We start from the raw sequence: 22,358 nt of genomic DNA, 5'->3' as shown, positions 1-22,358 counted from the left end.
CACCGTTAAAACCCCAAGCTAACGCTCTCAGCTCACAACCTCCCTGCTCATGCTCAGAGAGGGAGAGAGAGAGACCTGTTAGAGAGGGAGAAAGAGAGAGAGACCTGTTCGAGAGAGAGAGAGAGAGAGACCTGTTAGAGAGAGAGAGAGAGAGAGAGAGAGAGAGAGACCTGTTAGAGAGAGATAGATAGAGAGACCTGTTAGAGAGAGAGAGAGACCTGTTAGAGAGAGAGAAAGAGAGAGAGACCTGTTAGAGAGAGAGAGACCTGTTAGAGAGATAGATAGAGAGAGAGACCTGTTAGAGAGAGAGAGAGAGACCTGTTAGAGAGAGAGAGAGAGAGAGAGTGAGAATGCTCTATTATAATGGAAATATAAAGAGTAACATCCGTATCACTGAACATAAAAAATGATCATATAAAATGCTCAAATCGTTTATACTGTGCGGGGGACCGAATGTTTTTTGTCATCCAGATGGTTTGAAGAGCCTTTGAGGAATCTGGAAATACTTTTAGAACAGCAGGACGTTTCGTTAAAAGACCTTCTGGGGTTTTCTAAGCTCATCGGGTATTTGTTAATCACGACATCGGATCCTTTGTGCTGCGGCTCGAATTCACTGTTAATGCACGCGAGGCACACACTGGGGCTACGGTGCCCAAACCAAAGCCACCCTCTCATCGGTGAGACGTTCCCACGGCTAACCGACTATTAATAGCCTCAATGTAAATATCCCACAGGTGACTCATTTGTGCAGTAAGTATATGACCTCATGTCAGGTCCGAACGAATACAACGTCTGAACAGCCAGAGGGGTGAGAAAAGAAGCCGTCTGAGAATGTGCCGGCCTAATCAGAGAGAGAGATAAGAGAGAAATCTGAAGTGTGTGGAGGAGAACCTCACCTAGGGGGGGCGACCAGAGTTTCACTTGCTCCGTTTTTCACATTATGATTAGGACATGTGCACACTCAAGTAAAAGCCTCAGAGAATGGAAAGAAATACGTTGATGTCTAAAGGCTGCCTGGGCCAGAAAGCGGCAGCAGACGATGCCAGTTGCATTCCACAACATCGTAAATATACATCAGAGGTCTTTGAACCGAGCAGATGTTATAACAGTTTGAAATACTTTTTCTTTCCGTTATTGCATCCCTTTTCCAAAGATACCTCCGTTTGTAGCTTCTATGGAGTTTTCGGTCCGGCGTTCTCATAACTCACTGAGAAGCGGGGCGTGGTCACACTCGGCTGCCGCTCACCTTGTTTCTTCAGCTCGTCAATTTGCTCCTCGTTTAGGTCGAGCTGATCGGTGAGGCGAGACGCCGATTCGAGAGCGGAGTTGGCTTCGTCGAGGTTAATCTGACAGAGAGCAGACCGCCGTTACCGTTTGCGTTGTGGCCTTGCTGTTCGTATATCAATAAAGTGAATAGATATCTTGATCAGTTATTGATTGCTGGTCTACCTGAAGGGAGGATGCTTGGTCCTCCAGCCTCAGTGCTTTTCTTTTCCACTCGTCCTTCTCCTTCTTGAGTCTATCGAGCTCTGCAGAGAACATGGCTTTCTCTTCTGATGAGGAGGGGGGGGGACACAATTACAGGTTAAATGGGTATTTCATTCCAAAACTGCAGGTACACACTGCCTTCTCAGTACCACCAGGGTAGATATTAAGATGAGTCTTCCAGGGAGAAGGAGGCGGCTTGCCTTGTTGAAACTGCTCTAGCACCATCTGCAGGTTGGAGAGCGACACTGCGTACTGGTTGACCTGCTCCTGGGAGGTCCTGAGGCTGACGAGCGCCTCGTCCCTCTGCTTCACCACTCGAGTCAGCTGCTCCTGCAGAGACTCCACCTGCATGCTGGCCTGTTGGCTGGAGGCAGAGGGCCAGGGGGGAAAAACAGGCAGATTGACTTTCACTATTTCTACACCTTCATTTTTATCAGGTGATCATTGACATTCAGATCAATTCCAAAAATAAGGCCCAGCCAATAGAAGGCAAGAACCTCTTAGTCAAAGTCCTTCAACTGGAGGATACGTTTTGGGCATCTAGTACTTAAAAGGAATACGTTACTCACAAAATTAAAATTTGTCATCAATTACTTTATCCACGTTGAACCTTGAATTGACACGCAGGCAATCACGGCAACAACGGGTGAATAATTGATGAACTGGTGTATAATGGTTATGTTGTGGCTGTGTGTATTCCTTTAATATCAGAGAATCTCAGGACTGTTGCAGACTAAATAGCCTTATTTAACAAGTACAGTGTTCCAACTACAATGCAGAACCCCATTTTAGATCATTAGTTTGGTAAATTTGCACCTTTTTTCTTTTATCACACAGCCACCGATGACAACTATTCTCCATTAAATACGGCATGCTGTTCCTATTCAACACATCAACCATGGTGAAAATGAGCAGCGATATCACCCGATGATGTCATTGATCAGGCTCACCTGGCATTCTCCACAGCACTGGAGGATGTGGCCAGTTTGCCGTCCAGCAGAGCCACCCTCCTGCGCAGCTCCGTCTCCCGGGCCTCTGCAGCGACGGCTTCTCTCGTGTACGAGTCCTCGATCTCCAGGAGGTGATTACGTAACCTCTCCAGCTCCAGGTTGAGACGCTGCTCTTTGTCCCTCATGTGCTGAAGCTGTGAAGGAAACGGAAACGCGGTTACGATGTGTAGAGTACTGAACTGAAACCCTTACAGTCGAATGGAAAAGTTCCTCGGCGTGTATTTTATGACTGGAAAACATGAGGAACCAACACAGGGTTTCCAGAATGAAATATTATATTTTTGTAAATTTAAATATATTACTTATTAAGATCAAATATTTTTTAATTGTTGACGCCTATTTGTCTTCAGTCTATTGTGATGCGACTTGATGTTTATCATCCAAGAAAATAATGTGATTAACCTGATCATGAGAAAATTACACCAAATTGTTTAGTTTTTTTACCTTCGCATTGAAAATGCGGAAGGTTATGTTTTGATCGCCGTGTATTTATTTATTTGTATGCGTGTTACTCGCATAACACAAAAAGTATTAAACCGAATCACATGAAATTTGGTGGGATGATTGGTTCTTATCCGGGGACTATTTGATTAGATTTTTGGGATTTATCGGGTCAAAGGTCAAGGCCATGAAAAGGTCAAAATCTTCTTTTTACCATAGCACGGTCAATTTGTATCCAATTGGCATGCAACTAATGCCAAAATGTTCATAATCCAATGCCCAATCTTGTGATATGCGAAGGTATGCGCTCTACCGAGTGCCCGTTCTAGTTTAACATATATTGATCCTTATACTGATGTACAATCTGCAAAATAGATTCCCTTTATTGCTTCTCAGAAATACAGCACAAAGTGTGTTTTGATGGAATTTACAATGTAAAAACAAATGTAATGCATGTACACAAATAGAAAGTGTTGAACCCGGCGGTGAGCAAACACAGACGCACGGTTCAAAGCTGAAGGCGAGTGACTGAACATCCGCTGTCCTCCTACCTCCGTTTGTACCGCCGTGGTCTCCATTTGTTTTTGCTTCAGTGCCATCATCACCTGGTCCCTCTCCTGCTGGAACGCAAACGCCTTCTCCTGCATGGACTTCAGCTCATTCAGGAGTTGATTCAGCTCACCAGACTTACCCTGCGTTACATCAGCAGCAGAGAGAATCAGAAATGAGACTATTAGAAGAATAAAAAGAGAAAAGTAAACCACAGTTTTCCACTTTAAGTAATATTTTACCCCCCAAAACGACAATTCTTTTTTATTTTTACTAATAAAAGTAACACTATTTGAGCAATTAATTCTTCAGACACGTGGTCATTTTGCAGGTTAAATATTCCTTCCAGTTACACAAGACAAAGAAGTGTATTCAAATAAAACTGAAAGGAAGATGTCTTTAAATAGTTTAAAAACGTAACGATTCAGAAGTCTTCGTTGCCCACTGACCTGCTCTTTGTCCTTGAGCATCCTCTCCACTGTTGCAGACTTCTCGCTCACTGCACTCAGTTCAAACTCCTTCTCCCTCAGCAGGAGGGAAACCTGCATGTTGGTTTCCTGCAGCGCTCTGAACTCGGACTCTTTCTCCCGAGAGCGCGAGGCCACCAGCTCGTTCTCCTCCTTCAGCTTCCTCCCGTCCATTTCCAGAATGAGGGCGCGCTCCTTCAGGTTGGTCACGGCCTGCTTCAGCACCTCGTTGTCGTTCTCGCGGTTCCGCAGCTGCTCTCTGACGTGACTCAGCTGGTCGCCTTTGGTTTTGATGAGCAGGTCCTTCTCCCTCACAGAGCCCCGCAGGGCCTCCAGCCTCTCTCGGACGTCCTCGACCTGACTCCTCTGCTCGCTCTCTGTGGCCGACGTCGAGTCGGAGAGCCGGCGGTTGTTCTCCTGAAGGGTCACGATCGCGTTCTCCTTCTCGGCCAACTGAATGCGCAGCTGAATAATCTCCTCCGTGGGTTTCTCGTAGGTCGCCGTGGGAGACGCCTGGCGGCTTGGAGCATCAGCTGAGAGAGAAGCTCCGCTCGCCTGAGCAGCGACGACTTCCGGAGCCACGATGTCCAGTTTGCCCAGCAGGACGTCCTTGGTGGAGCTGAGCTGGGTGATGCTCTGCTGGACCTGGGCGAGCTCCTGACTCAGACTTCCCAGCTTCCTTTCCTTCCGCTCGTAGCTCTGGATCAGTCCGGCGTAGTCCACCGACAGCTTGGAGCTGCTGTCGCTGTCGGCGCAGACCTGACCCTGCAGCTTGATCAGCTCCTCCTGCAGCTGGGCCGACTCGTGCTGCATGTTCTTGACCGTGGTGATCACCTGCTGCTTCCACTCCTCCATCTTCTTCACCTGCTGCTTCAGCGTGTCCCTCTCCTGCAGCAGCTCCTCGAACTGGTTGCTGCTGACCCCTCCGGAGCCGCTGCCGAACTCGCCCCCCGAGGACTGCAGGACGGTCACCAGCGTCTGGCACTTCTGGGTCAAAGCGTCGATCTCGATGTCCTTCTCCCTGATGATGCGGGACAGGTTCTGGATGGTCTCCTTGAACATCTCTTGGCTCCCCAAGGGGTCGCTCATGTTGAAGAGGCGTTGGTTCTCCTGCTGGAGCTTCGACAGGGCCGCCTCCTTCCCCGCCATGATATCCATGAGGCGGTGGTAGTCGGAGCGGAGCTGGCTGTTCTCCCGGGTCTTCTCGTTGAGCACGGCGAGCACTTGCTCTCTCTCCACGGCGTACGCCTGCAGCTGCTGCTGGAGGAACATGACATCCTGGCTGTGTCCGCCGCCTCCGACCATGGACATTCTGGCATGAAGCGCCTGGAGCTCCAAATCCTTCTGCAGGACCATCTGGGACAGTTTGCCCACCTCGTCCCGGTACAGCAACAGCTGATCCAGCTGTCTGGTCAGCGAGAGGTTCTTCTCGTTCAGCAGGCCGATCTCGGCCTCTTTCTCCTTGATGCCGCTCACCAGTCTTTCTCTGTCTACCTTTGACAGGTCGTGTTTCTCGTTGCCGTTCTCCTGATTTAGAGTCTGGGTCTTCTCCTCCTGCAGGATGACCTCGCCCTGCACGGGCGGGGAGTCGCGCGCGCGGCCCTCGCCGAGCCGGTCGACGGTCCGATGGAGGCAGGAGATCTCGTCGTCTCTGGCATGGATGAGCGTGTCGTAGTTCAGCGTGCTCTGCTGGTGGCGAGTGTGAGCCTGCTCCAGCTCCGTCTGCTGCCCCTGGAGGGACTGCTGCGACAGGAGGAGAGAGGCCTGCAGCTCCTCCACGGTCCTCCTCAGAATCTGGACCTCCTCTTCCAGACCGTTCCTGGAGGACTTGAGCTGGGTGATCTCCGTCTCCAGCTCTGTGATGATGTACAAGGTCCCGGGCTCAGACAGAGTTTGTGGTCTGCTCTGCTGATCCCTGAGTCGGTCGATCTCTTCTTTCAAATGACTGTTCTTCTCCTTCATACCGCCCAGCAGGATATCCTTCTCCTCTAGCGCCAGTTTGAGGGCGTCCGCTTCCTTCGTCACGACTGAAATACTGTTCTCCAGCTCCCTCTGCAAATCGGAAGCGTTCTGTTTTACCGCGTCCACGAAGACGTCCTTCTCCTGCAGCAAGTCCGTCAGCTGCTTCTGCCCCGCGACCGCGATGGAAAGCATCCCGTTGGCGTCTCTGTGGTCGGACGCCAGCTGCTCCACGTCTCTCTTCAGCTGAGATATCTCCGCGTCTTTCTCCTGGTTGAGTTTGATGGCGCACTCGTGCTCCGTCTGTAACGCGGAGGCGTCCACGGAGCGGGCTCGGGTCAACTCCTCGATGGTCTGCTGGAACTGTTTGCCCTGTTCTGTGAGCATCCTCTCAGCCTGCTCCAGGTCCCCCTCTCTTTGATTTTTCTCCAGCTTCAGAGCCTCGACACGAAGGTCTTTCTCACGTAGTGACCTGTTCAGAGCACCCAGGCTTTCCTTCATCTGCGTGGTCAGTTCCTCAGTTCTACCCACAGCCTCATCACTCTCCGTCTCCAACCTCCTGATCTCCATCTTCAACTCATAGTCCTCAGACAGCAGCTTCTGCTGCGAGCTCCTCATCTCATCCAATTCTCTCTTGAGCTCTGACAACTCCCTCTCCTTCGCCGCTCGCCCCTCTCCAGTGTCCTCTGCCTCAGTTCCTCTCCCGCCTGCCTGATCCAGCTCCGCTTTGGCCAAAGATAATTGCTCCTCTCGCTCCTGAGAAGTCTTCTTCAGCTCTGTGATTTCTCTGCGTGCCTCCCTGCTCTGCTCCTGTGCACGTCCCAGTTTGTCCTTCAGCTCCTTCACTGTCCGCTCCAGCTCCTGTTTGTCCATGTGCAGCTCGTCGAGGGTGAAAGCGCTCTGGCTCGCGTTCTCTTTTTGGTCGTCCAGCTCTTGCTCCAGTGCCCTCCTCTGGTCTTTGGTTGTGTTCAGCTCTGTAGTCAGTCCAGTCAGTTCCGCCTCGGCCTCCCTCAGCTGTCCAGAGAGCTGCTCCTTCACGGAGATCATGTGCTAGACAGAAAAAGTAGGAAATAAATCAGTAACTTGTAAAAAAAAGTATTTTCAGCACGTTAGTTATATTTTTGTAGGGTTTCTCCATAGTTTCCTTTTAAATTGTAAATACATTTACATGTCTTATCTTTGTTTTTGGCCCAGCATGAGGCCTTTACAATGTCTGAAGACTATTACAACACAGTAGGTTAAATTAAATAAGGAGCAAATTATGGATGTCACAGTTTAATATTACAATGTAAGAGATTGCATTGGTTTTTGTAGTGTTTTTACCTGCATATGAAATTGAGATAAATTACATAATAACAACAATAACGTGCCAAATTCTATGCTAAAATATGTGCAAATGTAGGTTTTCTTGTTATTTCTTTTTTTACATTTGTTAATACTTGATTTTTGTATACAGTATTCTCCCTTGCATTACTGTATTGCCTTAGAATGGTTCAGTGTGTAGGATTTGTCGGCTGGTTACAGATTGCCACCAGCTGAAGAGGATAAAAACGGCTTTTTCTAAGGTAACGAAAATAAAACAATTCATATTTTCACTTGATTGAAAACGAAAGAAAACATTAATATTATATTTGTGCCAGTCGATCCCTGTCAATGCTACACACTTTTCCTTTCAGGCGGATCTTTGTAAAGCACTTTGGCTGCTAGATAAAAACTATCATTATAATGACTATATGATAACAAAGAAAGCAATCCACAGTTGTCAGTCAGACCTGCGTTGCTTCCTGGTTTTGCCGGTCCAGTTCCTCCAGCTCTGACATCAGTGTTTCTCGTTCCTCCTCGTTGTTTCTCAGGGCCTTTTCCCTCCTCTCCAGCTCCGCCTTCAGATCCTCCAGTGACTCGGTGTCACCGGACTCCGCTTCGTTATTGCTGACTATTTGTTCCTCGGATATTTCTAGTCTGTCTTGGAGACTGAGCTGTGAAAAAACACAAACAAATATTTTATATAATCCAATAGACCTCGGTTACTCGACCTGAGTTCTGACCTTTCCTGTCTTAACACAAGTGTAAATACATCACCAGGTTCTATATTGCTGCCGTGACACACATAATAAATGCATCAAAAAAATCAATACAGGTATACATCAGATCATTTGAGCAGCCTGTGGTTACAATATTCAGATAGCACCAGATGAACAAACCTTTTCTTGTTCGAGGACTTCCATTTCTTCCCTCAACGTCCCAATCATAGTGTTCAGTTCTAAGATGTCTGCATGTTCAACTTCCTCCTTTGGTTCACCCTAATTATAAAAAAGAGTTAGGGTTCAATAAACTACATACATTATACATATTAAACATGATGTATGGTTAATGATTCATAATCACACTAACCCCAGTCATGCTTTTCAGATCTGCAATTTCTTTTTCTGCTTCTGAAAATCAGAATAATGAATATGCAGGTTATTTATGAAGGACAACAACTTATGGGTATGGAAGACCTGAGAAGAAACCAATCTAGTGATCCGTTGTCTAAGTCTGATCTCAATTGTTATGTGTCATTTGTTTGTGACTTAATGCGTTTATTGTTGTACTACTCATGTCGGCCACAAGAGGCTGAAGTGCACCACCACCACCCCATGTTCAAAAGACGAAAAGCATTCATGTTTTTTTCCAGGTTACTTCTAAATTATCTAACTTTCTATTACAGTGAATGAAGAAATAAACCTCACTTCTTTTAGTTAACGTTTTCACAGATGGGGGAAAAACCTTTGATAAAAGATACTGGCAAAACCATTCAGCTGTTCTTAAATCCCCATAATGGAGTTTTTCCCTTTTAGCGCCCCCTTCAGTTTTGGAGGTATTTAACGTTTACTTCAGTGTCGTAAATACCCAGTTACGATAGATGCAGCCTCGCATACACTTGTATTGATGACCAGACGAAGTCAGAAACCAAGAAATGATGTCAACCGATAAGGTAAGAATATTCAAAGATTTTACATAAATATGACTGCATAGTTTTATTCATTGTGATATCGGAGATGAATGCTAACATAACCAAAAGAACGACAACATTTAGTTTAGATGAAATACCGATCGCGTTTTCAGCCTCTATACGTTGTTTTCTAAATGTTTGAATGTGGAGTACGTGTGATCGAATACAATATTGTTAACAACACCAAAAAGCTACATATTCATAATTTACATTGGAACGTGTAATTCATTACAAGAGACTTCGCTTGCTTCGCCCTTATTCTGTAGCTGCGAGCGTGGAGTGGCACTTTATGACATTGCGTAATCACTGCCAGAAAGCAGGTCGAAGTACATCCGCCCCGGATCGGGCGGCTCCAGAATCCTACATAGCGGAGTTATTTCCCCACAGACCCCCGATGGCAATAGCGGAGGCGCAAATCGCCATATTAAAAGTCATTGTAGCGGCACAATTTTTTTCAAGCTGTTATTTTAAGGTACAATTGTTGCATAATGATAACGAGAGGAGAGAAAACCATTCAGATCAACCTTAGAGAATTGATATCTGGCCATGCTACATTAATTGATATTCTAAGACCACTCGGGAGCTTTAATGTAATGGCATGAATGAGCTGGATTCACCATGAATAACAGTATACCTGCAAGGTTTGTTTTCAGAACTTGGATCTCGTGGTCCAGCTGGGCTTTTTGCAGAGACTTCCCCTCCTGCTCTTGTACCCGCGTCTGAAGCTCGGTGACGGAGTCCTGCAGCCGTGTGTAGTTCTGCAGCAGCCCGGTGTTTTCCTCCTGGACCTCGTCTTTCTCCGCCTGCAGCGCCGCCTGTTTCGTCTGCGCCTCCTCCAGACTGGCGGCCAGCTCGGCCAGCTGATCCTCCCGCTGGTCCGCCGCTTCCTGCAGGGAGCTTATGGTTTTCTGAAGTTCGGGCAGTTTGGAGGCATCTGACGGGGAAGTGGCTGGACCGCCACCTGGGGAGAAAGATTCAGAGGAGGGAGTTCATTTGATGTGTAGAAACACTGAGTTAAAGGGGTTTATCACAAGTACAGTACTACATTTGGCAAAGGTGCCTCGCTTCCACATTTCGTCTACATTTTTTTGACAGTTTGTTGACATTTGCAAAATAAAAAACTGGAAACACCTTTCCTATCGCTTGCACAAGTTACAATAACAAATATCAAAGTTTGGCTGAGTACCATGAATCTGTTCCTCCAGCTCCTCTATCCTCTCCTCGTACTCCGCTAGGTCGTCTCTATGTCGCCTCGTCATGTCGGCCATCTTCTGCCGCTGGGCGTCCTGCAGAGCTGCCAGTTCATGCTGGTGTTCATCCACCTCACGGCCCATCTCCTCCCGCAGCTCCTGTTCCAAAGCAGCAATAACATTGAGGTTGGAGTCTCGGCGTCACTCAGATCTGTGCAAGTTGTTATGAATTATTCCGATTTATATTCATGGAAATATTGGCGACATGGGGAGAGCAAAAACAAACACAACACTGACTCCATGACTCTAAGATGAACTTCGGTGTTGGGTAGAACGAACCACCCCTTTCACATTAAAAACATAGTCAATATAAAATATTCATAATAGTAGTTGTGTTGATTCAACCATAAAATATAATTTGATCTTGCAAAAATAAAAAAATTCACCTTAATAGTTCTTTGAAGTTTGAGAACCTCTCCCTGGTCGCCATTACCAGGTGCAGCTTCTGTTGATGCCTGAAATAAAACATAGAAACACAATTATGAACATAAAGTAATTAGTTTTTTGGTGCGTCAGAAAGATGTTAAACAAATCAAAACAATTATGGTCAAAACAAATAAATGTATTATTAGTATCTGGCACATTGTTTTATGCAGCCGCTCTTGTGTGGGACTAAGGAATGCTCAAATAAAACCAATGCATTTTTCAAAAGCCATGCTTCCAGGGCATATGGTTGAATCAGCTGTTAAAGAAACAAACACTTTAGTTCAAGGATAGTTTGACATTTTGGGAAATATAGTTATCTGCATCATTGCCGAGTTAGATCGATGCTACTCTTATGTCTCTGTAGTAAATATGACGCTACAACCAGGAAACATTTAGCTTAGCATACAGACTCTTACCATAATCTCTCTCTCAGCACCTCTAAAGTTAAGTAATCACGAAGCATGAAACATCATATATTGTTTGTTTAATCAATGCAAATTCACATCAAACTGTGAATATATAAAAGGATATTATCTACGATGGAAATGTGGAACTATTCCCACAACTGGATGACCCAGTATCAACTCTGGGTACCAGAAACCACCCGTCCCGCTGCATCATCATCACCTGAGACATCCGCCTCCAGTGCGCCACCGCGGCCTCCAGACGCACGACTTCCGTCGACAGCCGGTTGATCTCCTGCTGCGACCAGATCACGTCGCTGAGGTCCATTTCGTCGCCGTGGAAACCCTGGTGGGAGTCCAAGGGCCGGGACATGTAGGAGGAGACAGAAGCGGAGGCGGCGGTCGAGGAAGAAGTGGTGACCGGCAGCATGGCCGGACCGGCGGAGGCGGACTGAGCCGAGTGATGCAGGTTCTGGACTTCCTCCTGGAGTCCACTCTGTCGAGCTTTCAGGTGACTGAGCTCCACCTTGAAGACACAAACAAACATTAGCGCTTTAAAAGATGTGTGAGCATGAACTGTGACTCCCTCCTCAGTGATTGTGTAAATAATTATTGTTTTTATGTCTGTTTTTATTTTATTTTATTTTTTATTTGATGTTTTAATGATTTTATGAAGAGGCCAGTATTTTATCGTAACCTGTATGTTTACTGCTTTTCTATTATGTTACCGTGTTAACCTCTTACTCCTTTAGTGAAGGCTGTAACATCTGGCCACAGGGACCAAAGCTGAAATTTAGCCTAAGCTAACGTTAACACATTTACCCATGGGTTGATTAATGTGTCCGGTCCCTGTACAAATAAATAAATAAATGAAATGAAATGAAATAAAAAAGGTTTTATTACATTTCTTTAAGATAAAGAACATTTAATGAATTTAGGTTTTAAATTAGGATGTGAAATGCCAAGTGGAGGAAAATGTGCTTCTAACTAACTGCCTTTGGAGAAAATCATGAAAAATAAACTTTCATCGCGTGTATTTTTTGAAACATATTACGTAAATGCTTTCATTCATAACACAAATGTACACACATCTTTCTGTTGCAGAAGGGTTCTGTACTCCGCGGACTGTCCTTTAATCTGGATCTCTGAGGCCTCCAGCTTCTCCTCGAGCTCGGCATGGAGCTTCCTCAACCTGTCGTACTGCAACAAAGAGAGAGAAGGGAGGGAGGGAGTCACGTACAAACATATATGCATGAAGTTAACATTGTTATGCTTTACAGGAAGGTGGTCGGGAACATTTTTAGCTGCAGATTAATACACATTGGCGAAATATATCATGCTTCACACACACATTATATGAAGGTTCAATTCATTGTTGGTTTTGAGTCTTTTAACCCTCCTGTTACCTTCAAATTTACTAACATCTTTTACCCTGATGATGATTAGAATTAATTAATATTGTTTTCCAAGTTTAAGTGTCAGGTACTTTTTGTGTGTTTGTTGACTACCTAAATAGCCCTCTAAATAAATTAAAAAGTTGATATTTCTTATATGTTTTACACAGTGAAAAACAGCCTGGGGTCAAATTGACCCCAAAGAACACCGATGCGTACAAGTTGTGTTCAGGACAGTGAAAACATATCATCATGTGACTTTTATGTTTTCCCAGTTGTCCCCAATAAATTAGCAAAAGTCATGAAATATGAAGCAAAAAAAAGTATGTCAATAATATTTTTAGAGATGTTAAACATTGAATGGGGTCAAATTGACCCCAAAGGTAACAGGAGGGATAACAGGTTTTAGACTAGAAGAAAAATCGTCTTGGTCAGTGGTTAGCAGGTCCGTCTTTCAATCAGGGGGTTGGAGGTTCAATCCCCGCCCTAGCCGATGTGTCCTTGAGAAAGACACTTAACCCTGAATTGCTCCCAGTAGCTGCGTCTACGATGTATGATTGTAACAGGATTGTAAGTCGCTTTGGATAAAAGCGTCAGCTAAAATGACATGTAATGTAATGTAATGTCTTACTATCGATCTCCAGGATTCTAGAGCTTTAAAGTTCATCAAGCATCTTACGAGTCACGCACCAAGTGCTGAAGATGAAGACCATAGTGTGGCTGGGGTTTATAGACCTTTCCCACGGAAGACATTTGACTTCAAACACAGGTGGAAATAAAAACATGAAATAGATATCTAGGTGCGTCAGTGTCAGGGACCTGGCAGGACTCAACAATAAGGATTGCCGGAGCAAGAGAAATGTCAGGCTAGTACCCTCGATTGACACTTCTTATATATATATTGCTGTTTTATCACCGTGCAGCAGTTTGGTCCATTTGTGTTCTTATCAAATATGCTCTATACATAAACTTAAGCTAAAACTTGAGCCATCCCTCTCTCCTCTGTGGGCAGCTGCACAGAACTGATCGCTGATCAGGCCCTCATTGGAACATGGCGGTGGGTAAAGACAAAGTATAAGTGCAGGCGAGAATTTAAATTACCCCGGAAACAGGAGTTCAGTTGGCTGGCGTTAGAGGATGGAGGTGAAAATCTAACTCTGCATTGTGCAGTTTGGGCGCATGGCGGATAACACGCAATAATCAACTTAGTCTTTGCTGTTATTTGATAACTGCTATTGAACAAAACAAATGTATTGGGGCAAGACGACTTCTGACCACTTGTGAATAAATGCACAAAAATCTCACCTCAGATTTCTGAGAGGCAAAAGCACCCTCGACGTCAGCCAACTTGGTATTGGACACATGCAGTTCTGTGGCAGCATCTGCAGTTACAAGGAGAATATAGCGTTGAATATATCAAAATATATCAGTTTAAAGCAAAAACAAAAAGGCAGCGATGTGAGTCTAATCCACAAACATACACTGCCGTTCAAAAGTTTGGGGTCACTTAGAAATGTCTTTATTTTTCAAAGAAAAGCACTGTTTTTTCAATAAAGATAACATTAATCAAAAATACACACTATACATTGTTAATGTGGTAAATGACTATTCTAGGTGGAAACGTCTGGTTTCCAATGAAATATCTCCAGAGGTGTATAGAGGACCATTTCCATCAACTATCACTCCAGTGTTCTCATGGTACATTGTGTTTGCTAATCGCCTTAGAAGACTAATATCTGATTAGAAAACCCTTGTGCAATTATGTTAGCACAGCTGAAAACAGTTATGCTGGTGATATAAGCTATACAACTGGCCTTCCTTTGAGCTTGAAGTTTGAAGAACAAAATTAATACTTCAAATATTAATCATTATTTCTAACCTTGACTATATTTTCTATTCAATTTTCAATTCATTTGATAAATAAAAGTGAGTTTTCATGGAAGACACGAAATTGTCTGGATGACCCCAAACTTTTGAACGGTAGTGTAGTTTGATGTTTTTCTCATGTAGACAGAAAGAGAAACTTCTTTTTTTTCCGGGATTTGATCAGTTTTCTGATAACGTGAATTTCGAGTTTAGAAGCACATTCAAAACATTCAAGATTCAAGATTCAAGATGTTTTATTTGTCACATACACACACAGGGTGTGCAGTGAAATGAAAGTGGCAATGCTCAGCAGGAATGTGCAAGGGCAACAAGTACACACTATTTACAATAAAAAACAACACAATATTTACAGTAAGTGTGTGTGTGTGTGTGTGTGTGCCTAAGAGGGGCAGTTGTGTGGGTCTATGTGGGGGTCCTGGTGAGGTCGGAGTTCACAATCCTGATGGCCTGAGGAAAGAAACTCCGTCTCAGTCTCTCTGTTCTTGCAGCGTGACTACGGAGGCGCCTGCCTGACCGCAGCAGCTGAAACAGTCTGTTGTTGGGGTGGTGAGGATCCTTCATGATCCTGCCGGCTCTGGTTCTGCACCTCCTGGTGTACAAGTCCTGCAGGGTGGGAGTGTAGTTCCAATAGTGCGCTCAGCCGAACGCACTACTCTCTGCAGAGCCTTCCTGTCCTGAGCGGAGCAGTTGCCAAACCAGGCTGTGATGCTTCCTGTCAGGACGCCCTCTACAGCTCCAGAGTAGAAGGACTGAAGGATCCTCTGGGAAACTTTAAATTTCCTCAGCTGCCTGAGGTGGTAGAGGCGCTGCCTTGCCTTTCTCACCAGAGTGTCTGTGTTTGTTGACCATGTCAGATCCTCGGTGATGTGGACTCCCAGGTATTTATAGCCGCCACCCTCTCCACAGTAGTCCCGTTAATCCCCAGTGGTGAGTACGTCCTCTGTTGTTGTGCCTCCTAAAGTCCACAATCAGCTCCTTAGTTTTGGTGACATTCATGATGAGGCTGTTGTCCTGGCACCAGAGTGACAGATCAGCAACTTCCTCCAGGTAGGCCTTCTCGACGTTGTCGGAGATCAGGCCCACCACCACTGTGTTATCCGCAAACTTGATGATGGTGTTGAGCTGAACCTGGCCACACAGTCATGTGTGTACAGGGAGTACAGTAGGGGGCTGAGGACGCAACCCTGGGGGATCCTGTGTTCAGGGTGAGGGATTTGAGGTGTGTCTGCCCACCCTGACCACCTGTGGCCTGGGCGGTCAGGAAGTCCAGGATCCAAGCACACAGGGGGTGTTCAGTCCCAGCTCAGTCAGCTTGCCGGCCAGTCTGGAGGGACTATGGTGTTGAAAGCTGAACTATAATCAATGAACAGCAGTCTCACATAGCCCCCTCTGGCTGTCCAGATGAGAGAGTGGTGTGCAGTACCTGGGAGACAGCATCATCCGTGGATCTGTTTGGGCGATAAGCAAACTGCAGCGGGTCCATGGAGGAAGGGAGGAAGGCGCAGATGTAGTCCTTTATCAGCCTCTCAGCATTTCATGACCACCGAGGTGAGGGCCACCGGTCGCAGATTAATACACATTGGCGAAATATATCATGCTTCACACACATTATATGAAGGTTCAATTCATTGTTGGTTTTGAGTCTTTTAACCCTCCTGTTACCTTCAAATTTACTAACATCTTTTACCCTGATGATGATTAGAATTAATTAATATTGTTTTCCAAGTTTAAGTGTCAGGTACTTTTTGTGTGTTTGTTGACTACCTAAATAGCCCTCTAAATAAATTAAAAAGTTGATATTTCTTATATGTTTTACACAGTGAAAAACAGCCTGGGGTCAAATTGACCCCAAAGAACACCGATGCGTACAAGTTGTGTTCAGGACAGTGAAAACATATCATCATGTGACTTTTATGTTTTCCCAGTTGTCCCCAATAAATTAGCAAAAGTCATGAAATATGAAGCAAAAAAAAGTATGTCAATAATATTTTTAGAGATGTTAAACATTGAATGGGGTCAAATTGACCCCAAAGGTAACAGGAGGGATAACAGGTTTTAGACTAGAAGAAAAATCGTCTTGGTCTGTGGTTAGCAGGTCCGTCTTTCAATCAGGGGGTTGGAGGTTCAATCCCCGCCCTAGCCGATGTGTCCTTGAGAAAGACACTTAACCCTGAATTGCTCCCAGTAGCTGCGTCTACGATGTATGATTGTAACAGGATTGTAAGTCGCTTTGGATAAAAGCGTCAGCTAAATGACATGTAATGTAATGTAATGTCTTACTATCGATCTCCAGGATTCTAGAGCTTTAAAGTTCATCAAGCATCTTACGAGTCACGCACCAAGTGCTGAAGATGAAGACCATAGTGTGGCTGGGGTTTATAGACCTTTCCCACGGAAGACATTTGACTTCAAACACAGGTGGAAATAAAAACATGAAATAGATATCTAGGTGCGTCAGTGTCAGGGACCTGGCAGGACTCAACAATAAGGATTGCCGGAGCAAGAGAAATGTCAGGCTAGTACCCTCGATTGACACTTCTTATATATATATTGCTGTTTTATCACCGTGCAGCAGTTTGGTCCATTTGTGTTCTTATCAAATATGCTCTATACATAAACTTAAGCTAAAACTTGAGCCATCCCTCTCTCCTCTGTGGGCAGCTGCACAGAACTGATCGCTGATCAGGCCCTCATTGGAACATGGCGGTGGGTAAAGACAAAGTATAAGTGCAGGCGAGAATTTAAATTATCCCGGAAACAGGAGTTCAGTTGGCTGGCGTTAGAGGATGGAGGTGAAAATCTAACTCTGCATTGTGCAGTTTGGGCGCATGGCGGCTAACACGCAATAATCAACTTTAGTCTTTGCTGTTATTTGATAACTGCTATTGAACAAAACAAATGTATTGGGGCAAGACGACTTCTGACCACTTGTGAATAAATGCACAAAGAATCTCACCTCAGATTTCTGAGAGGCAAAAGCACCCTCGACGTCGGCCAACTTGGTATTGGACACATGTAGTTCTGTGGCAGCATCTGCAGTTACAAGGAGAATATAGCATTGAATATATCAAAAATATATCAGTTTAAAGCAAAAACAAAAAGGCAAACATACACTACCGTTCAAAAGTTTGGGGTCACTTAGAAATGTCTTTATTTTTCAAAGAAAAGCACTGTTTTTTCAATGAAGATAACATTAATCAAAAATACACACTATACATTGTTAATGTGGTAAATGACTATTCTAGGTGGAAACGTCTGGTTTCCAATGAAATATCTCCAGAGGTGTATAGAGGCCCATTTCCATCAACGATCACTCCAGTGTTCTAATGGTACATTGTGTTTGCTAATCGCCTTAGAAGACTAATATCTGATTAGAAAACCCTTGTGCAATTATGTCAGCACAGCTGAAAACAGTTATGCTGGTGATATAAGCTATACAACTGGCCTTCCTTTGAGCTTGAAGTTTGAAGAACAAAATTAATACTTCAAATATTAATCATTATTTCTAACCTTGTCAATGTCTTGACTATATTTTCTATTCAATTTTCAATTCATTTGATAAATAAAAGTGAGTTTTCATGGAAGACACGAAATTGTCTGGATGACCCCAAACTTTTGAACGGTAGAGTAGTTTGATGTTTTTCTCATGTAGACAGAAAGAGAAACTTCTTTTTTTTCCGGGATTTGATCAGTTTTCTGATAACGTGAATTTCGAGTTTAGAAGCACATTCAAAACATAATAACTGGTGGCTGTTTTTCTTATTCGTTTTATTTAAACACACAGATCTGGCTTGCCCGCCGGGCTCACATGACAAACCAACACGGGCCAACATTTCTGGAGATCATATCGAGTGCTGTGACCTTAAGAGCTGGAGGAAGCTCAGCCAACACCTAATAAAGTCTCCAGGCAGATCTCGCTCCAGTTCACGCCCTGTCTTTTTCAATGTTCCTTTTAATATAATCTACTTCAAGGCCTGACTTCCAGAGAGCTTCTCAGTGATAAGAATTCATGCGTTTGGTGTTTGATTAGAGCTGTGAGTTGGAGATGTGCGGTCAAAGTTCTCTTTGGGTCAATACTTTATCACTTGTTGTCAGTTTGCTTCAGTGTGATGGCACTTTGTGGTTTACCTGGCCAAATGAGACGGAGAAACTCCATAACTATTGCATTTTGTCAACATAAAACCCTCATGAGCCGGTAAGCCGATAACAAGGAACGCATTCAATTCAGGACCGAGTGTCAACTTTTCCAAAAGGGAGCGTCAATAGAATCTGATTTGATCGTGAACCCCGTCATCTGTGTTTCCATCAGGCTCCACAGACGATAACTGAGGGGCCGACTGCATCGACTGGGAAGGTTTGCCTCAGATTTTACACCAAAATAACTTTTTTTGTCAGATCGGTAGATGTTGTCTGACTTGCTTTCTTCTACGTGCATGAATGAAAACTCTTTCAGCTTCACCCGGCAAAATATAGTGGGTTACAATTAAAACTAGAGGAAACATAAGGTTTACCCACGCTACAGGAGGGCAACAGGGACGTTTTTGTTCATCCTTCAAATCTGCCTGATGGATGGTGGAGGTCTCCATGGTGGAATATGCCGACTACCAACTATTCATACACTCTGTCATATTCATTGAATGTATTTTAACTCTAATGTGTCCTTCTGGTCACATGACATCTATTGTTCTGTCCATCCTGGAGAGGGATCCTCCTCTGTTGCTCTCCTGAAGGGTTCTTCACTTTTTTCCCCATGAAGGGTTGTTTGGGAGTTTTTCCTGATCCGATGTGAGGTCAAAGGTCAGGGATGTCTATGTGTTCAGATTGTAAAGCACTCTGAGGCAAATTTGTAATTTGTGAAATTGGGCTATACAAATAAACTGAATTGAATTTAATTCAAAAGCATCGTCACCCTGCTGACCCGAGTCAGAGTTCGAGCTATCGCGTGATCCTGACTGGAAAGAGTTGGACTGCTGTGTCACAGACTTAGTATTAGCAGAGCGGTTCCCCTGTGATGAACACAAAACTATTTATACTCGGGTTTGTTCAGTTACCTTGAAGCACAGGAATGGAATTAACTGTGAATTAGTGTCTGTGCTCTCTTCACATCGGACACCGAAATGCAGAGCAGCGGTGATGTGGAAAGGCAGAGTACTTAAAAAGGCACGACACGCTGTGAACTCAGACAAACATTATCGAGTGCTGCGGAAATGAATCCCGCAAACAGAAAACAAGTGAGCATGTTTGCACTTCAGGTCGCCTCGTTTGACGCCTGAAATAAGGTCTGCGGTTAACACAAGAGGTTTTAACGTCTCTGTTGGAGCTATTTAATTTGACTTTTGTATTTAGGATTTATTGTAAAGTAATATTGATTGTTTATTGCTTATTACCTTCGCATTGAAAATGCGGAAGGTAATGTTTTGATCGCCGTGTATTTATTTATATATTTGTATGCGTGTTACTCGCATAACACAAAAAGTATTAAACCGAATCGCATGAAATTTGGTGGGATGATTGGTTATTATCCGGGGACCATTTGATTAGATTTTGGGATCAATCGGGTCAAAGGTCAAGGTCATGAAAAGGTCAAACTCTTCTTTTTACCATAGCACGGTCAATTTTTATCCAATTGGCATGCAACTAATGCCAACATGTTCATAATTCAATGCCCAATCTTGTGATATGCGAAGGTATGCGCTCTACCGAGTGCCCATTCTAGTTTAGGTTATGTTTTGATATGTTAGTTGTTTCTTAGGATAGTTGTAGTTTAGTTTAATATTTTTAGTTGTAGGTTCACTGATTGGGTAACACTGGGCACCTGTGGTTATATGTAGAGGTGGGTAGGCACAGGACCAGCATGCACCTGGGTGGCCAATGGTTTTTTACCACAGCACAGAGAGGAAGTGTCAACATTTTGTTTGTTCTTTTTTGTTGGTTTAAGAAATAAATTATCAAAATAACAACAGGCGGAAATGGACAGTACTTTCTTTTGCATGCGTCGACACCGAAACCCACGGCGCATCAGTGGCGGTTTGATTTATGTTTTTGTTTGATTTCAGACGACAAATGGCCGCGACAGTCTCGTTCTCAAACATACGATACGTCAGTTAATACTCCTCCCAAGAATCGTGAAGCTTTTTACGCGTCTTAAAGAAGGCGGACGCATAACAAGTGGCTGAATGAGACTAAAAGAACGTCTTCGCCAACGTTGATTTATTCGGAGCTTAATTTCTGCAATGATCCCAAATTAAATCCAATGGAAATATTGATGTCTTTCTGTGTTGGCAAACATCCGCCCTGCCGCTTCCTACCGTCCTGCACGTCATCCAACTCTCACGCAGTGTCAACAGGGCAGCAATAGAAAAGGGAGTTACGTTTACATATGTTCAGTTTTCACAATGAGAAAGAGATTATCTTGAAAACATAGGACAAGACAAAGCAGCGGAGTACTTTCATAGAGATAGCAGTGGCGGTTTCAACAAAAACAGAACATTGAACGTATTGGAAGTCGTTATATTGTCGTGTTGGAGTGTTTTATTGATTTGGATTGTTTTCACCAGATAAACTGCCAGCTGAGTGTCTGCATTGTATTTGTTTTTTCAGCATGATGTACTTATTACAAACTGCTTATGTTTCTCTCGTGTGAGCGGACCTTTGCTTTTGATTATGACAGCTGAGTGTGTAACAGTGTTCCATAAGAGCAATATATTTCTCTTCAGGGCCTGTTAATACACCGAAACACCAAATAACACACGTGTCTACTTGGTTTTTTCACATCGCTCGCAGTAAGTCGGCCAAACCTTGATAATAGTTTTCCAGTTACCGGATACTTTTTGGAGACGTACGCTACAGTTCTTTAACATATTAACATTTCAGATTTCATTGCAATGAATCTTCTACTGCTCAATGTTTTCTCTGTTGCTTCCCAATTCAGATATACGTGTACAATCTTACTAAAGACCAACATCTTTTCTATTTTAGAAACAGCTAGTTGGCATGTCAGGACCTCTGAACCTAAAATGCACCTTTCAGTGTGTGCTTAATTAAAGATTGATACTCAACCAGCTAATCATGTGTGTACAAAACACTCTGAGACAGCTGTGTCACTCACAACTTGAGTCTGATGATGTGGCGACCTCACAAAGAAAACAGGAACACACACTTACCCTCCACTTCTTCCACCCCTTCCAGCAGCATGTCTTTGGTAAAGTTTGAGATCTGCCCGGTGAAAGAGGACAGGCTCCCACCGACCTGGCCCAGAGACTGGCCGAGGCCGGAGCCGATTCCACCCAGCCAGGACGACATCTCGAGGGGGACTCCAAAACAAACCAAAACAAAGCAGGGCCGAAGAGGACTAAAGGGGGGTGGGGGGGGGGGAGCTAGCCTAGCCTAGCTTTGACTCCAGAGGTGAGACAGTAAACTCGGTCATCAAGCTGAACTGTAAACTCTACACCAAGGGGACTTAGTTAACTTCAAAATCCACTTTAATCTTCCGGAACAAAGTCGCGTTTCAGGCTGACAGACGCTCATTTAGCAAAGACCCCGGTTCGGCTAATGACAGCTGGTCTTTTGCCTTCAGGAATGTGTCGAGCTAAGCTAAGCTAAGAGACGTTATATCGCAGCCAGACAGCTAACAACGGAGATTACGTCGTTGCGTTGAGCTCTGGGTCGTTAACGGGCAGCGCGAGAGGTGTTTTCGGCAGTTTTCTCGCCGGTCCAAACAACGCAGCGTCCATAAAGTGCCACCTCAACTGCAGCCGTCAGCTCGGCTGCGGCGGCGATGGCTGTCAGGTTTGACGTGGACACGGAACAGGGCCGCGGTGCATTGTGGGATACTGGAGGACCAACAAATCCAAGGTGCGTTCAGGAACCAAGAGAACGTCAACTGAAAGTCAGGCGGAAGTCTCCAGCGGATAAATAATACAGCGTGTTCATACATTTATTGCAAGATGACACATTTGAAATGTATGTAAATTAGACTTGTTTTTGTGAAATCGTTATTTATACATAAACCACATTTAAACCAAATGTTATAATTACATTGTATTCAAGAGCTATACCCTTTTTCTTACTGATGTACAAAATATACTAATG

General features: G+C 44.3%; 1 protein-coding gene across 2 annotated transcripts in view; it reads right to left on the bottom strand.

Annotated features, from left to right (window-relative positions):
- trip11 (thyroid hormone receptor interactor 11) overlaps positions 1-22,155 on the bottom strand; it is a 29,103-nt gene extending 6,948 nt beyond the window's left edge. The window contains exons 1-16 of one of the 2 annotated variants that reach the window (XM_056427226.1): positions 21,431-22,155; positions 17,224-17,300; positions 12,076-12,186; positions 11,210-11,512; positions 10,543-10,611; positions 10,093-10,255; positions 9,541-9,867; positions 8,306-8,346; positions 8,116-8,214; positions 7,687-7,890; positions 3,938-6,964; positions 3,491-3,631; positions 2,439-2,632; positions 1,689-1,852; positions 1,450-1,553; positions 1,247-1,346 (exon numbers count right to left, since the gene is read on the bottom strand). In XM_056427226.1, coding sequence (XP_056283201.1) covers positions 1,247-1,346; positions 1,450-1,553; positions 1,689-1,852; positions 2,439-2,632; positions 3,491-3,631; positions 3,938-6,964; positions 7,687-7,890; positions 8,116-8,214; positions 8,306-8,346; positions 9,541-9,867; positions 10,093-10,255; positions 10,543-10,611; positions 11,210-11,512; positions 12,076-12,186; positions 17,224-17,300; positions 21,431-21,569 — 5,263 coding nt within the window. In that variant the 5' untranslated portion in view covers positions 21,570-22,155. Of the gene's footprint in view, positions 1-1,246; positions 1,347-1,449; positions 1,554-1,688; positions 1,853-2,438; positions 2,633-3,490; positions 3,632-3,937; positions 6,965-7,686; positions 7,891-8,115; positions 8,215-8,305; positions 8,347-9,540; positions 9,868-10,092; positions 10,256-10,542; positions 10,612-11,209; positions 11,513-12,075; positions 12,187-13,685; positions 13,763-17,223; positions 17,301-21,430 lie in introns of both variants that reach the window. The other variant, XM_056427227.1, reaches the window with a different exon arrangement.
- Positions 22,156-22,358: the final 203 nt, after the last annotated feature.

Source organism: Pseudoliparis swirei, chromosome 11 (genome assembly GCF_029220125.1).
Source record: "Pseudoliparis swirei isolate HS2019 ecotype Mariana Trench chromosome 11, NWPU_hadal_v1, whole genome shotgun sequence".
NCBI lineage: Eukaryota > Metazoa > Chordata > Actinopteri > Perciformes > Liparidae > Pseudoliparis > Pseudoliparis swirei.
The sequence above is the reverse complement of the archived record's forward strand: the minus strand, read 5'-3'. Positions and strand labels throughout refer to the sequence as shown.